Source organism: Bactrocera neohumeralis, chromosome 5, assembly GCF_024586455.1.
Source record: "Bactrocera neohumeralis isolate Rockhampton chromosome 5, APGP_CSIRO_Bneo_wtdbg2-racon-allhic-juicebox.fasta_v2, whole genome shotgun sequence".
NCBI lineage: Eukaryota > Metazoa > Arthropoda > Insecta > Diptera > Tephritidae > Bactrocera > Bactrocera neohumeralis.
In genome coordinates this window covers 38157387-38173411 of record NC_065922.1, presented here as the reverse complement: position 1 = coordinate 38173411, position 16025 = coordinate 38157387, and the positions used below count along the sequence as shown (strand labels likewise).

Sequence of the window (16025 nt, the reverse complement as noted above, 5' to 3'; positions counted from 1 at the left end):
ACTTTTTAATTAGTAGGCTGCGAACGGATGATAAAGCGTTGAGACTTGCTCTGCGTCCCACCGATGCTTTTGTACCTGTCAGAAAGGTGTGGGACCTCTTAATAAAACAGTGCAACGATAATACTCTAAGAAGCTTCAATACATTAGCCGAAAAGCTGTCAGCTTTTCGTGGACGATGTCCTTTCAAAATGTATATACCTTGTAAACCAAACACTACATCCAGACAAAGGAAAGTGTCGACCAGAAATTCGACCAGATGGGTTTACTCATGTCGTGTCCTAGTATAAACTCGTTAATAAACTCGTATGTTATTTACTGCCACAGTATGATTTCCACGTGCAAAAAGCCGTTGAATCCAAAGGAGTTTATGAATGTACTCTCTATGTCGTTAACAATGCCTTGGATGGTACAAAGACGGGAAATATCAACATTGTCCAGAAGTTTGCGATGCAGTATTGCAGCAACTATGCCCGCGGAAGCACCCAACCATGATAGCAATAGTAACGAAGAACTATCCTGTTCCAAGAAAATAAAATACCGCGCGTTTTGTCCATCGAAAATTTGTCGTATGACACCAAAAGGAAATGTTTTAAGCGTGAAAAATCCGTATATAACTAGCAAAAAAATGTCTTAGTAGTGTAGTCTTAATAGGGCGAGTTATCGATATATCAAGATATAAACCTTCTTAGAAGACTTTTAAAATTTTTAACGTTTTATCTAAAACTTTTTCGTTTTAATGAAAATGCGGTGAGTTTTTCACCTAAAACTTTTAATTGTTTTTAATGTGTGTGTCCAGATTTCTTTATTTTCTTTTTCATATTACATTAACATATAGTTTATTTAAATATTATAATCAATCGTGCAGTGCAAAACTAAAACTTAAGGGCGTTATCAAAACCTTTAAAAAGGAAATAAAATGTTTATTTTATAACGCAGATAAACTTCAATTATTTTAAACACATCAAACTACTCCGAAGCTAACATTTGATTGTTACTAAATGAACTAAAAAGTCTTTAACCTGATGGAAGATGGTGATAAATAAAAATTATCAATTCTTCACTTGGTTAATAACATGAACTAGAACCATTAGCAGCATAATTTTTGTAGCGCGTGTCTTTAATAAATCTTAATTATAACTAAGCTAGTCCATATAGGTAACTACTTCGTTTACCATTGAAGTGAATGAAACTCTTACTTTTATTCCCGGAACATAATTTTAACAAAAATATATAATATAAAAACAAATATGGTCGCTATTAAAATAATTAATATATTTGAACTCGAAATATATCGATCTGCAATATTAGTTTTTTGGGGATTTTTAATTAACTGATTCATGTACGATATACATATGTAAACGAGGTTTAATGGTTGGAATTTGGAATGTGTTGACAGAGGTTTTTCAGGTTAAGTGTAAGTACATATTTATATGTAATATAATATAGACCTATATTTTTTAGGATAGGACACTTCACAAAACTGTATATATTTATGTACTCAAAAAAATTAATACATTATCCTTAGATTCGGGTATTATAAAGAAATAAGAAATGACGTAATAAATTGGTCATTACGATCCCAACAAGTGGGAATATATTTCTGAAATCCTAAATTTGTTAAAATAGTATATAGTTAACAGCTGAGCACGATCACATCTAAACACACCAAACACGACAAACCTAAGAGGCGATACATAAATCTCCGTAAGAATGCGAGTGTAAGTATATAACTATATACCATTAACTCATTTTTACAAGCCGATTTACGCTTTTGTACTCTCTTGAGTTTTTACTTGACTCACATCTTAACTAATTTGAGTGAAGTTAAATCCAGATTTACGGAGGCATTGTCTTCGAGTTCACAAACGTATTTAGATATTAGTATCGACTCTGACATCTTCAACGAAGTATACTTTAAAGCTGGGAACAGTAATAATTTTAAATAATTACAGCTGTAATTCGAATTTTATAGAATAAAAACACTACTAGAAATATATGAAGGTCCAGAATGCCGTGCTCAGCAGTTACGCTTTCTATCGCAACAATATCTGCAATAATTGCAACGGCTTTATTAGCAATCGCCTTTTCTACAGATAACTGGTTATACTATGACGTTAAAAGAAGTAATATCCAGGTGAGTAAAGTAAACACTTGTAGGGCATAAATAATTTATCTTTAAGAAAAAAATACAATCGCGGTATATGTATATGATTAAAAATAACTTACATTGCACGCACATATATTAAATAAAGTTTTAACTTTCTACAACGTGTATTTTATGGGCATAGCTTAGTTTTCTTTTCTCTAATGCTACGTACATACATACATATTATATTATGCTTGTAGTATATGCCTTTGTATATGTGAGGTGTGAATGGAATGCGTCTTATACAAATGCATAATGAACCTTTTGTCGAACGCCTAAAAATTAAAACATATACATATATATATTTGTAAATATGTTCGTATTAACCTGTATGAAAATGTACTTATGCTTGCATAAAAATATCTTAAGTATGTGAATAGCTAACGAAACGCTTACTTGAGTTACCTGCATACCTGTTGTAATTTTTGTTTTCGGAATTATGAGTGCTTTCATAGTTATTTTTGTGTCTGTGTAAAACCGGTTTGAGCAATATTTTGCTATTTATGCTCAGTAGTTGTGCATATATGTATGTACATATGTATATCTCGAAATATGCATATGTATGTATATAAGTGTATATAAAGACATACAAATGTACATATATGTAAATAATAGTGCTTTATTTAAACTTCGTATATTAAAATAAACCAGTCTTCGTGATAGAAATATTAGTAGCTTTCACATATTTAGTTTATATTTATTATGAACTATAAATATTAGTTAGTTATATTATTTCTACACTTAGTGATAAAACCGAAAGTAGAAAAAATAACTATGTTATAAGCTGTTAATTCTTGCTAATTCTTGATAAACTGTGAACTGAGTTAAACTATCTCTCCAGCTTACTGTATGCGTTATATGCCAGGTATTATTCAAAATAATATTATGGTATCACACTTTGTCACTTTGTTTGATTTGTCAAAAGTGTTTTAATTAATAATGTCAAAACTAGCCATTTTTTGTATGAATCAAAACTAAATTTTTCAAAAAACTAAATACGAATAAATTGAAAAATTTGATCAAAATGTAAATTAGAAATTCATGGGAAAAAGAAATATGAAGCTTTTTGACACTAAGTTCACTACGTTCCTATGGAAACTTTTTTTGAAAGTCCTTTCTGGATTTAAAGTTTTCTGGTTGAATATACAGAATGTCAACAATTGCGACTCAACAGATTTTCTTACACAGCGTTTCATCAGATTAGCACACCTTCATTAACCCAATTGCTTCCAATTTTTTTCTTATTAACTTTCAGCTACTTTATTGTTTTCCATTTTTTTTATCCTTGTATGGGTGCCCGGCCACAGCAGAAGCCTCGCCAGGGAGGGCACCCTTACTCCAATTTCATCCGATTGGAGGCGAGTCGGTTGGACAGGCGATAAGAATGTACCATTGTACGATTTTGCTATTTACTGTACTTATTTCAAGTTGTGCTTTATTTTTGCATCACCAGGCTAGCACAATAATTTGTACCAGCTAAGATTCTCCGAAAAAAAACAGGGAGCACAAGGACGTAAAGTCCGATTCAATAATGTAATGTTATTACTACCATAATCTTCGGAAGGAGGAACATCAGTTGGAATGATTATTTAGTCCTGTGGACGGTGTGGGTATTTATCTTTTGATATGATACGAGCGCACTGCAAATGTTGAATACTAATATGAATGCAAAGGTGTATGAAAATGTACTGGAAATTGTCTTTTTCCATTTTAAAAATTGTTTAGAACTTTGCACGATATGATAGAGCATCGACTCACATGGGGCTTAGTCTCAGATTAAAGGACAAAACATCGTTTAATGCAGTGGACACGGTACTCACATGACATCAATATAATTGGAAAGGTATGGGGATCGTTGGCTCGCAAAGTTTTGAGTCTGGTCGGTAGGTTTCCAGTAAACAGGAATAAGTTAAAGGTATGGTTGGCCATTAATTTCGTTAATTTTTATTGGAAAATCGTGGGAATCGCCACCCAATCGGATTTGAGATATTATTCTCAACAGTTTAATAAAGAAGTTTAAAAATATGTATTTTTCTAAAAATTTAAGAGAGAAAAAAGGTGATATGTGCTAACCTGGTGATCTAATTTAAATTGTTAGTTCTTGTTGATTCAAAAAAAATGTTAAATGTTGTGTGGGAAAAATGAAAAACACTAATTTTTATTGTTATAAGTAACTAGAGGACCCGACCGCGCTTTAGTGACCATAAATTTTTAGCAAACCCCATTGCCCATTTATTAAACAACACCTTTATTCGCTAAAGGATATTGTTCATTGACAGATATCGATTTTACTTTTGATCTTAAACAATAAAACATAACTCTCCTGTCACTGGAAATGTGAGCCAGATCGACTTTGAATTTTGACCGAAATATATGGTATGTGAACGGAAGGGATTTGTTGCCGCCTTTCAAGATCGCTAATAAAAAATGTAAAACAATGAAAACTAAAGAAAATGCGGAATTTAAATATATTTCATGAAACGTTTTGCAATGTGATATATAGTAATATTAATTTTCAATTACCCAGTGGGGTAGCGACAACTTCGGGCGCCCGGGGCCAGGGTGTTCTGCCGCCCCCTTTATCTACCCACCTACAAGTTTCATGAGGTGGTTCGAACAAAAGTGAATTTTTACAAAATATCTTTGATATTAAGTATATAAAATTTAGGAACTAGAAGCCACGCAAATACTGAAATTCCAAAATTCTCACAATACGGTTTTTGAGGAAATTGATAGTAAATTTACAAGACATCTTATTAAAAGCAATAGAAAAAACCTATTTTCGCCCTATATCTTGTACACTTTTGACACAATTTGCAGGAATTTTTGCCCGAATTGGAGTTTTTAAATACCATTTTTGAAAATGTGGAGAAATAAAAGTATTTGTTACATTCAAAGCATAGGGTAACTGTGAGAGTGACACGTCGCTAGACAAAGTTAGAAAAGCGCATCTTTAAGTTCTATCACTATTTTTAAGAAAGATATAAACCAAAAGATATGAGAAAAATTCAAAGACTGAAGAGTATTCGAGTAAAAATCAATATTTTTCATTGTTTTTCAGATTATCACATTGTGAGTGTACAACTCTTTATCTTTTATAATAAATTTTGTAAAAAAATTTGTGGAAGTATTTTTCTGAATATTAAAAAACAGCGAAGATCTCCCCTTCGCCCAAATATTACAAAGTTTAGTTTGTAAAGATAATTTTACCTTCATTGCACACCAAATTGGAACTCATGAAGCAATATGTTAAGGTATTAGATAAAATCATCCGTATATTGTATATCTTCGAAAAAGTTCCTTTGTTAAATTGATGAATGACTAAAAACTGATATTTTTGATGAGTTCATATCAGGGAACCATATGTATTTACTTCAAATCAGTTTTACTTTTTGCAGCACCAAAATCATTTAAGACTGATCAATGTTACTATACATTTTCAAAAAATTATAAAAATAAGTGCATCATCCACGTTTTCACGCTTATTTAAATTGTATATATTATAACATAATATTACGGTTTATTGACCGGGTTAAACAACAATTTTTTCTCCTTCTCTATAAAAAATAATTATAATAAATATGGTATAATATTAATTTTTGTACATTTAAATTACCTAGATGTTTGCTGCAAAACATACTGATGCCGATGATCTTTTCAATAGCATGACCAATAAATATTTTTATTATCCTCGAACAAGAGGTTTATTCCGAATATGCTTCCCGAAGGAAAGACCACCTCTGAATGCGGGTAAGTGTAGATACTATTTTTTTACCAAAAACTGTAAAATAAAGCAAAACGTAAGGTCAAAAGCATATATTAAAACTGTATGCTTACAATATTTTTCTTCACATATTAAGTTCGTTTAATTTCGCTATATTTTCATCGTATCGCATTTTTTATACTCTTGCAACATGTTGCTACAGAGTATAATATTTCTGTTCACCTAACGGTTGTATGTGTCACCTAAAATTAATCGAGTTAGATAAGGATATCCTTATATAAATGATCAGGATGATGAGACGAATTTAAATCCGGTTGACTGTCCGTCCGTTCGTCCGTCCGTCCGTCTGGAGTAAAATTGAGATAACGTAATGACACTTGGTATATACATATGTACGCCCACAAAATATCATTAAAAGACATCCTATAAAGTGCCATAAATAAGCACTAAATTAAGATTTGGAACTGTAATTTACACAGAGGATTCCAGTAGCAAGCGGCTTTTGTGGGCTAAGAACTTTGAAAAATTGGGCGTGGCTCTACTCTCTAATAAGTTTAATATTCATATCTCTCAAACTGTTCTCGCCAAAATAACCAAATTCGTTCAAGAGAAATCCTATAAGAACTTTTACCAGTAGTGTGAAAATGATTGAAATCGGATCATAACCTTGCTCACTAACAGTACTGTTGAAAGTTACTAAAAGCGCTATAAATCAATAACCAAAAATTTTAGCAGCAATAAATTTTACCACTGAGATGACATTAGACAGCTTTATAAGAGCCGGGTCAAAATTGGACAATGGCCGTGGCACTGCCGTCGCTCAACCAATTTTCTGGGTGACCTTATATCTCATATATCCGCCAATATGTTAGTTATCTTAAAAAATTGAGAGAGCCTGTTTTACTCACACAGTAGTATGTCTTTGTGGCTAAAATGGATAAAACTGGGTGAAAACTTGACCCTTATATAACCAATATCAGCATTTTCAAATTCACGTTTGACTTTACTACATATGATCGGAGGAACCTTAATAAACCTGGGAGCATTTTTAACTGCAACAACAATATCAGCCTCAAAATCCAACGCAGAATAACTATTACCAACAGGTGCTACTTTAGACTGAGTAGGCAATGGAGAAGTAAAGCCTTCTCTCAACGAATAAAAACCAAACTCTATAAGTCACTTATTATTCCCGTCCCTTTATATGGTGAAGAGGCACGGACGATGACAACACCTGATGAGTCGACGTTACGAGTTTTCGAGAGAAAGGTTCTGCGAAAGATTTATGGACCTCTGTATGTTGGCCTCGGCGAATATCGCATTCGATGGAACGATGAGATATACGACAACATTGATATGGTTTAGAGAAGCAAAAGACAGCAGCTGCGCACATGACTTACATATGGTACGCATGGACGAGGCAGAGGAAGATCTCCACTCCGTTGGAAAGACTAGGTGGAGAAGAACCTGGCTTCGCTAGGAATTTTCAATTGGCGCCACGTTGCCAAAAGACTGGCGCGCTGTTGTTAACTTGGATATAATCGCGTAAGCGATGTCTACGCCAGTAAAAAAGAAGATGCGCAAAAAAGTGGTTCAAAATCGAACTGATATGTGTTATTTGATATTGGCGTTACCTCTTAAATAAACTTTCTATATCGCAAAAAAATTTGCAAGCATTTAGGAATTCGTAAATTGTTACATATTTTTGAAATATCGTAATTACTAACTAAAAATAATTTAAATTTCGCTATTGTAGACAAATGAATAATTTTTTTTAAACGAAAACTCCCGTTATTTTTTGAGCATGCCTCGTGTGTTACATATATTTTCCGATAGGATTCAGTTGTAATTAAAATATTTGGGCGTCAATTTCATGTTTTCTCTTTGGATGTTACAATATATTAAAAAAAAATGAGTAAAAAAATTTGCTATTAATAGATTTTTTGTTGAATGAAAAATATTTATTAACATTTTCAATCAAAAGAGTGTTATTAAAAATTAAGTATCTAACTCTGAAATCTATCTCTTTTGTTATTCGATCTTAAAATGGTTATATCCATTGTAGCTCTTTACGGACCAGTAAGGAAAATTAAATTAAGAAGTATACAGCTTAATACTATATTATATATTATTATATAGTATTTAATAATTTTAATTTCTTGCATTTCAGTCCCTACATACTTGTCACCAATAGAAACACATTGCTCTAACTTAGACTATTTTCCTCAAATCGATGATGAAAAGACTTCGAACGAAGATGCGAATTCCAGACTACACTTAGCGCGGTCTTGTATAGCTTTATTTGTTATCAGGTAACATAATATTATAACTATTTTTAAATGTGAGCTATATATATATATTTACTGTTTTTATTTAGCTTTGTCACAATTTTCTGCGCTTTTTGGACAGGACTGTCTGGATGTTGGAAGCGATCATCCGGTGCCATAACAGCTACATCAATTCTTTTATTAGCAAGTTGCTTACTATCTGCTGGCGCTATGGGCTTATGGCACACTGTTGAATTTTTTGAAAAAGAGAAAGTTGTTGGAGAAGACTATTACCAACAATGGAATACGGTAACTGAAAAAAAAAATGCAAGCAACAGAATACTAAGATTGCAATCACTAAATTTATAAGAATTAACGGCGTGTTAAATATTTCGCAATATACCACATGTATCGGTTTATTATTATAAAATTTGAAAACAGAAATCAGCAACAATTAATAGAAATAGTTTTTGCCGATCGCAACGGTACTAGATTACCCAACTATAGGCTGAGTTGTATGAATTAGTTGTAGCGTTTTTCGTAGTTTTTATCAATCGCTCAAAATGATCTAGGAAATATATGTATTTAATATAAAAATAGGAGTCAGACGCCACCCCAGCTCTACATTGAAGCTTTAAGTATTACCAACTTCTGATCGTGGTTAACATCAACTTAACCTAATATTTCTAATAAACTAACATATCGACCTAACTATCGATCTGCCTAATTTTTCTAATACGCTTGAAATACTCTAATGCAATTACTTGCAACTGTTATATGAAAACTCATGCGTAACATATTGCGTGAATAAGTTAAGAAAAATAAAAACTTTTTATTCACTTAGGTACTCAGGGATAACACAAAAATTACATACGATTGGTCATATCTCACTGCCTGGGCTGGAATAGGTGCCTGTTTACTAGCGGCAATCTTACTGTCAGCTGCTGCTATTTGCTTACGGAACGAACGTGAGAAAGAAGAACAGCTGAACTTACAATATTTAATGCCAGGTGACTAATAAATATTTGAATTATATTTTTCATTGCCCTAATGCTTTCTTAAAATATATAGTGTATTCACAGAAGCAACCGCCATATCCACCCTATGCTAGTTACCCACAACCGCAAATTTATCCTGGGCCATATTACCACGGGTCTCAATATGGACCATATAACTACTAATTACTAAATACATATATGCACAATAATCTTCATAAAGGATAACCCACTTTATTAATATATATATACATTATATATATATATATATATATAAATATATATACGTATATACATACATCATATATGACTATGTTTAAATTTCTTAAAATCGTGTTACTGTACTTTTATCTTTTAATTTATTGTAATTTCATTTAACCTAATATATAATTATAAATTATTTTTAAGGATTTTTTATAATATCAAAAACTAATCCGAATTAAATTTTTACAGAAATAAGAAACTAATAGTTGTGTAAATATATATACATATATATTTATATATACAAGTATATACTCCATTCAAATTTTGGAATATTAAAAATTCGCACTGATTGGGTAGTATCTGGATTGGTCTTAGGATTTCTTAAGACATATCACCATACAAGCCGTTTTGATCCGAAATACCAATTGAAGTCAAATATGTATGTTATTACAGTTTACAATGCATAGAAACGTGAAGAATTACAATAACTCGTTAATCGGCATTATCAACTCTGGTCCGTGGTATATTTTCAATATTCACTCGATATTAGGTTTACCAAATACTCGAGGTCAAACACAATTATTTTCATGATAAAAGTAAATTAAACTTTCGGAAGAAAATAAAAATAGAAAAAATAGAAACAGTCAAACTAGCAGACTTAAATATATTTTCTTCAGAGACTATAACAACAATGAAAATAAATGAAAGTAACAAAAAACCACATAAACTTACTGCTACTGCTAATGCTTTTCCATTTACAATTATTAAAAGCTGCTTGTTTGCTTTAACACAAAAATATTTTTTTGTGCTATATTATAGTATTTAAAATCTTCAAACAAACCAATCAAAAATAACACCTGTGCGAAACGAACACCATAATTATATAGTACGTAAATTTTGCTAAAAATCACATATTCGATAACAAATAATTTTTTGTCTACGAATTTGAAATTCGTTTTAACTGATTCGTCTTCCATCTTCATATCTGCTCTGATGCGTCATTTTATCCCCGAAAAGTATGTTTATACTAGTTTTGATTGATAGATATGCAAGTTTTAATTATAACACATTTTCAAAAAATCTATATAATGAAACATATCATTGAATATTAAAAAAATAAATTATAGAATAGTATATAACCAATAAATGGATTTTATGTAGAATATAACTCGCACAATACAATTGATAGCCCAGCTATAACGGGGAGTAAAGCAAATAAAACATTATTACCAAAATATATGTACCACAACAATGGTGAGTTGTACAGAAACATTTAGCAGGTTTTTTAATAGTCTGCTTAAAAACGTTATACTGGCGATAATTTCCTCATTAGAAAATATCAAAAATCCAAATTTTTTTTAGGTACATCCGTCTACGGTATTATACATTGTGCCAAAAAGGCACCAGGAAATTGTAATTCAATTCCCCAGGTAAGTGATATTTCAAAAAATGTATTTTTCTAACTTGGTAGGACTGTCCTTAATTACTATGCCTAATATAAGCGCGATCTGTCAACCGAGAGATCTATGAAGACATGAAAATATTGAAAAAGTGAAGGATATGGTGCTTGAAAATCGTCACCATATGACAAGAGAGTCCGTTTGAATGATTTCGGTGGATATTTTAGGTATGGAACGAGGATTTGCTTGGCTCGTCCCGATAAAGCAGAAAGACCATTCCAAAAAGTGCTTCAGAAAAGTATTTCAAGGACTGAAAAAATCGTTGGCATAAGTATATAACATCTGGTGGGCATTACTTTGAAGACGACAAAATAAATATTTATGAATTATTGAATGTTTGCTTTTTATATACAATTTTCGAGTTCTTTTTTGTCATAATTGGGGTACTCACAACCCGTCGTAAAGCATCCTAAAATCGTAAAATTTTAAATTTTTACACTTGTTTAAAAAATTGTTGTTGGATGTCATACAAAAATGAGTTTACACATTTACAATTTTCATTGCTATGTTTTCGAATCGTTATAACTTATAACTTTATGAGACTTGTAAAAACCCTAATTATATATTTATTTTTTAAACGAACAATTATAGTTTAAAAGACCTGAAACGTTTAACAAAATCATACAAAAAATTCTTGATTTAATTTTTTTGAATAACTTTATTTGGTTATGTTTGTGTAAGTGCATGGTCTATATGTGTACTATTTTGACAATAACTGACACCATGTTTCAAAAGCTTACAGTCTCTGAAATTTTATTCCAAGTAGTCTTATCAGTTAAAATATGATAAGTGTTTAGTAAAATAATTTACATGATTTGACTTTTGCTAACTTTTACTGGCACGTGTGGCCGCCTAGTTACTTGAAATTTGTTTGGGAAGAGTTATTACAAGAATGTCTTGTTATCGCTCATGCTGTCTAGCTGATAATTTAACCATCGATTGCAGCAATCGATTTTTTTAGACTCGCGTTGTAAACATTTCTTGATCTCCTGCTCAAAAATGGCTGCAGGACCTATTGCAGAAAGAAATCAAGGTAATTAACTACTTTATCTTATTTAAAATATATAACTGTACTAGACGTCAATTACAGATGCTACAATTTATGTTGGTGGTCTCGATGACAAAGTTTCGGAGACATTACTTTGGGAACTTTTTGTCCAAGCTGGACCGGTAGGTAAGGATGTTGAAAAGGTTTTAAGTGATTTTGTTATAAAATTTTAGGGTTCGGTAAAGTTGGTATGCCATATTGAAATGAAGTTTATTAAAAAGCGTGGGTAAATTTTAGAATAGCATCCCCGGATTTCGGGGATAAAATGGGTATCAATGGAAAAGTGACGTTCTCCAGATCACGAAAATATATATATATAATTGCCGCTGATTTATAGTTTTTAAGGTATTTGCATTTAAAGTTAAAAAATTCACAACTTTAAACTTGATAATTTGTATATTGCGAATGCCTTTTTCACTTATATTATGCACTTTTCACTTAGTGACACTTCACTATAACGTTTCTGTATATTAATTTTTTTAATATTTGTTGTAAATAAAGCTTTAGGCACGATTCCGATTACTTTGGCGGAGGGGTAAAAAAACCGAATTTCCGTATAAATGGGGTATGTGTGGATAGGGAAGCTTCTCCAGAGAAGAAATATCCAAAAATAATATAAAAATAACTATTATTTTTTAAAATATTCACGATTAAAAGTTCAAAAATTTGCACTAATAACATGATATTTCTCTATGTTTCACTAAATTTTTTCACGTTTTTCACTATGTATATTTAAATGATATATACCAAATTTCGTGAATATATCTTGTCAAATGTGAAAGTTTTCCATACAAGCATTTGATTCCGATCGTTCAGTTTGTATGGCAGCTATATGTTATAGCGGTCGGGTATCGGCCGTTCTGACAAATGAGCAGCTTCTTGAAGAGAAAATGACGTTTGCAAAATTTCAAAACGATATCTTAAAAACTGGGAGACTAGTTCGTATATATACTCGACATACTGAACATTTATAAATGTATATACTTTATAGGGACTCCGACGATTGCTTCTGGGTGTTACAAACTTCGTGACAAACATGACATGTTTCATTTTATTTCGTTTTCATTCATGCCATTTCCGAAAATGTTGTTACGTTATTTTGCATTTCAGGTGACGATATGTAATATGTGATTTATGTAACTGAAGTACTTTCGCGTAGTACTCCTTTCTGGTTAAAAGGATGGTTAAATTTCGGTTATTATATCTGTCAGCGCTTTCCATTTATTTTTGATAATACGTTGTTTTGTATATTAGGTGACAATGTAAATAATATAACGGTACCTTCAAATTGCGGCGCCAAAGAAATCGGAATTGTGCCATTCTCTTTGTTAATAACTAGTGCAGATCGTTGTTTTTCTAATTCAAATGTGTCAGTCCTCGGGCAGGTAGAAAACCGGCTATATATCACCTACCTGATTCTCAGTGTGCCAAGAGTTAAAAATGTTTTACACGTTTTTTATGCGTTTGTAATGAAATGAGGGAAATATTACACTAATAGAATATATTATAAAAAATTTTAACCAATATTTTTTGGATTGTATTTCCAGTTAATGTGCATATGCCCAAGGATCGAGTAACTCAAATGCATCAAGGTTATGGATTCGTGGAATTCCTTAGTGAAGACGACGCCGATTATGCTATTAAAATAATGAATATGATAAAACTGTATGGGAAGCCAATCCGTGTGAACAAGGCATCAGCTCACCAAAAAAATTTGGATGTGGGCGCCAATATTTTCATTGGCAATTTAGATCCCGAAGTCGACGAAAAACTACTTTACGACACTTTTTCAGCATTTGGAGTTATTCTACAAACACCAAAAATTATGCGAGACCTCGAAACCGGGAATTCGAAAGGTTTTGCTTTCATTAATTTTGCCAGCTTTGAAGCGTCTGACGCAGCTATGGATGCTATGAATGGTCAATATCTGTGCAATCGACCCATTTCTGTTTCTTATGCATTTAAAAAGGACTCTAAAGGTGAACGCCATGGATCAGCAGCCGAACGTTTGTTAGCAGCACAGAATCCATCATCTCATGCTGATCGCCCTCATCAGCTGTTCGCAGATTCACCCGTACCAAATATGGTGACAGTAATTCCGGGACAAATAATTCCACCACCACCTCTAATGGCTCCTCCGCCACCGCCTGTTTCGTCCAATAACATGTTGCCTCCACCTCCACCTGTTCCGCCTCCACAGGTAACAGGATTTCCTGCTGCAATACCACCCCCTCCTCTACCTCCACTTTCTTCTGGACAGCCACCATTACCACCTCCAGTAGGTATTCCACCGCCACCACGAATGTCTACCTACGGTGCATCACCACATCCTCCTTTTCCTAATGGTGTTCCCTCAGCTCCCCCCCGCCTTCCTCAACATAATTGGAGACCGCAGGGATTTCCAACACCTCCATTTGCACCACGACCATTTAATGGGGACTCTTCTACTGTGGGTTATCAGTACTGACACATTAATTTATACGTGTATTTATGTCTCAATGACAAAATTAAAAAAATCAAATTAAACGTTTCTTTGTTATATTTTATTTTTATTATAAGATTATAATAAATAACTACATGAAAATCTAAATAAATCTAAAATAAAGCAATAAAAATGGAAATTTAAAATCGTTATGTTTAATATGTTTGAAATCATTTCCTTGGTACCAACGATGTTCATTGAATTTAAAAAGTTACATTAAGTGGATTTGAAGTAATTTGTACGTTCGTGAAATATTATTATCGGGCTCAATGGGTAAACAAGCAAAATTCCCGCATTTGGGACGAAGAGCAGCCTGAAGAGATTTTAAACCAGAATAACAAAAGTTTGTTGTGGTTTGTCGGCTGGTGGATTCATCGGTCCATATATGTTATATATAAATATGAACGCAGTAGAATTTAGCCGCATAGCTTACTTTTATGCATTACCTAGTATCGAAGAATTCTACATAGACGTTTCTTCGGAGCATTCTTCAAAGAAAAATGTAGGCGGTGAACCATTATCCCGCTGGGTAGCTACTATCTCAGCTTTTTACGCCTTCAACATGTGCTCTTTTCTGCCGGTTTTTTGGGTTAAGAAATGCTTTTCCAGCATAAACTTTGCTAGCTAGTAATAGTTAGCAGTTATGAAAAAAATTATTGATTTTTTTTATTTGTGAATTGCAGCACATAAGTAACAACCATTTTGTATTTTTCGGCTATTTTAAAAGCAAACTAATAGGTTATTTAGTGTAAAAATATTTTCCGTTGTTAAATCCATTCATTAACTACCACATACACTAATTTTTTTATAATAATTCATTTTTAATTACTTTTAAATTCACATTCATTTATTACGACACAAAAAATATTATTTATAAGAAATTGTACAGTGAATCAAAAAAATGCTCAATTGGGTTGAAGTCTGGAGAGACAAGACGTGTGCGGTGTTATAAGATATTGTTTTGACTGAAGTTTTTGAGCACTTTTTTTCAAATTTTTTTTTAAACGTTTTGTCCATTACCAGCTCACCCACACCTGCAGCAGCCATGCATCCCCACAATTCACTGTTCAAGATTTTGTTTTTTTAAGTTCGCGAAAGATATTGTACTTACTGTCGTCTGAGAAAGTAACTTGGTCCCAGCTTCTTTCGGGCAACACGCGAATTTAGCCAGCCGAATGTAGTACTCTTCTAACCGTCATCGCATGAATATCTTTTCCAAATTCATTTTTCACCTCAGTAGCAATCTGCGTAGATTATTTTATCTATTTTTTTTCGAACAATGTGCTGCTTTTGATAACTTTTTTGATTCTTTAAACCGCTTTATGATATTGCGAATTGTGAACCGGCTTCTGTCCATCATTTCACTTATTTCAGAATACGATTTGCCTTGGTTGTGCATATTAAAATAATTTTTCGCTGAGATATAAAGATTTTTATAAAAAAAAACTTTTCACGTTATTGAACACAAACGAATTTCACAAAGCAAAACTGGTTTCAATTTGAATAACTGTTAATAAATGAAAAGAAAAACAGTGGCCAGATTGAGTATTTTTTAATTAACAACCGGGTGTGCCAATACTTTTGTGTCGGAAATTGCTTATTTTTTATGAATGTGAATTAAAAAGCATAATTAAAAATGAATTTTTATAAAAAAATTAGTGTATTTAATTCGATATTGGAAAATATATTTACACTAAAT

General features: G+C 32.2%; 3 protein-coding genes across 4 annotated transcripts in view; 2 read left to right on the top strand and 1 right to left on the bottom strand.

The window, feature by feature from the left end:
- The window catches only part of LOC126760729 (60S ribosomal protein L35), a 133535-nt gene that overhangs the window by 64609 nt on the left and 52901 nt on the right, over positions 1–16025 (bottom strand). The gene's annotated exons all lie outside the window — the stretch shown is intronic.
- LOC126760724 (uncharacterized) lies at positions 1572–10610 on the top strand. Of its 2 annotated transcripts, XM_050476579.1 has the most exons (7): positions 1572–1718; positions 1973–2134; positions 5767–5896; positions 8041–8182; positions 8248–8446; positions 8982–9147; positions 9209–10610. In XM_050476579.1, the coding sequence occupies exons 2-7, from the start codon at positions 2009–2011 to the stop codon at positions 9316–9318; spliced, it is 873 nt and encodes a 290-aa protein (XP_050332536.1). In that variant the 5' UTR covers positions 1572–1718; positions 1973–2008; the 3' UTR covers positions 9319–10610. The 2 variants fall into 2 exon arrangements, with proteins under 2 accessions (XP_050332536.1, XP_050332535.1); XM_050476578.1 differs by lacking the exon at positions 1572–1718 and having other exon boundaries at positions 1870–2134.
- LOC126760722 (splicing factor 3B subunit 4) lies at positions 11713–14472 on the top strand. Its single transcript, XM_050476575.1, has 3 exons — positions 11713–11829; positions 11887–11970; positions 13392–14472. Exons 1-3 carry the CDS (start codon positions 11796–11798, stop codon positions 14309–14311), a joined length of 1038 nt encoding a protein of 345 aa, XP_050332532.1. The 5' UTR covers positions 11713–11795; the 3' UTR covers positions 14312–14472.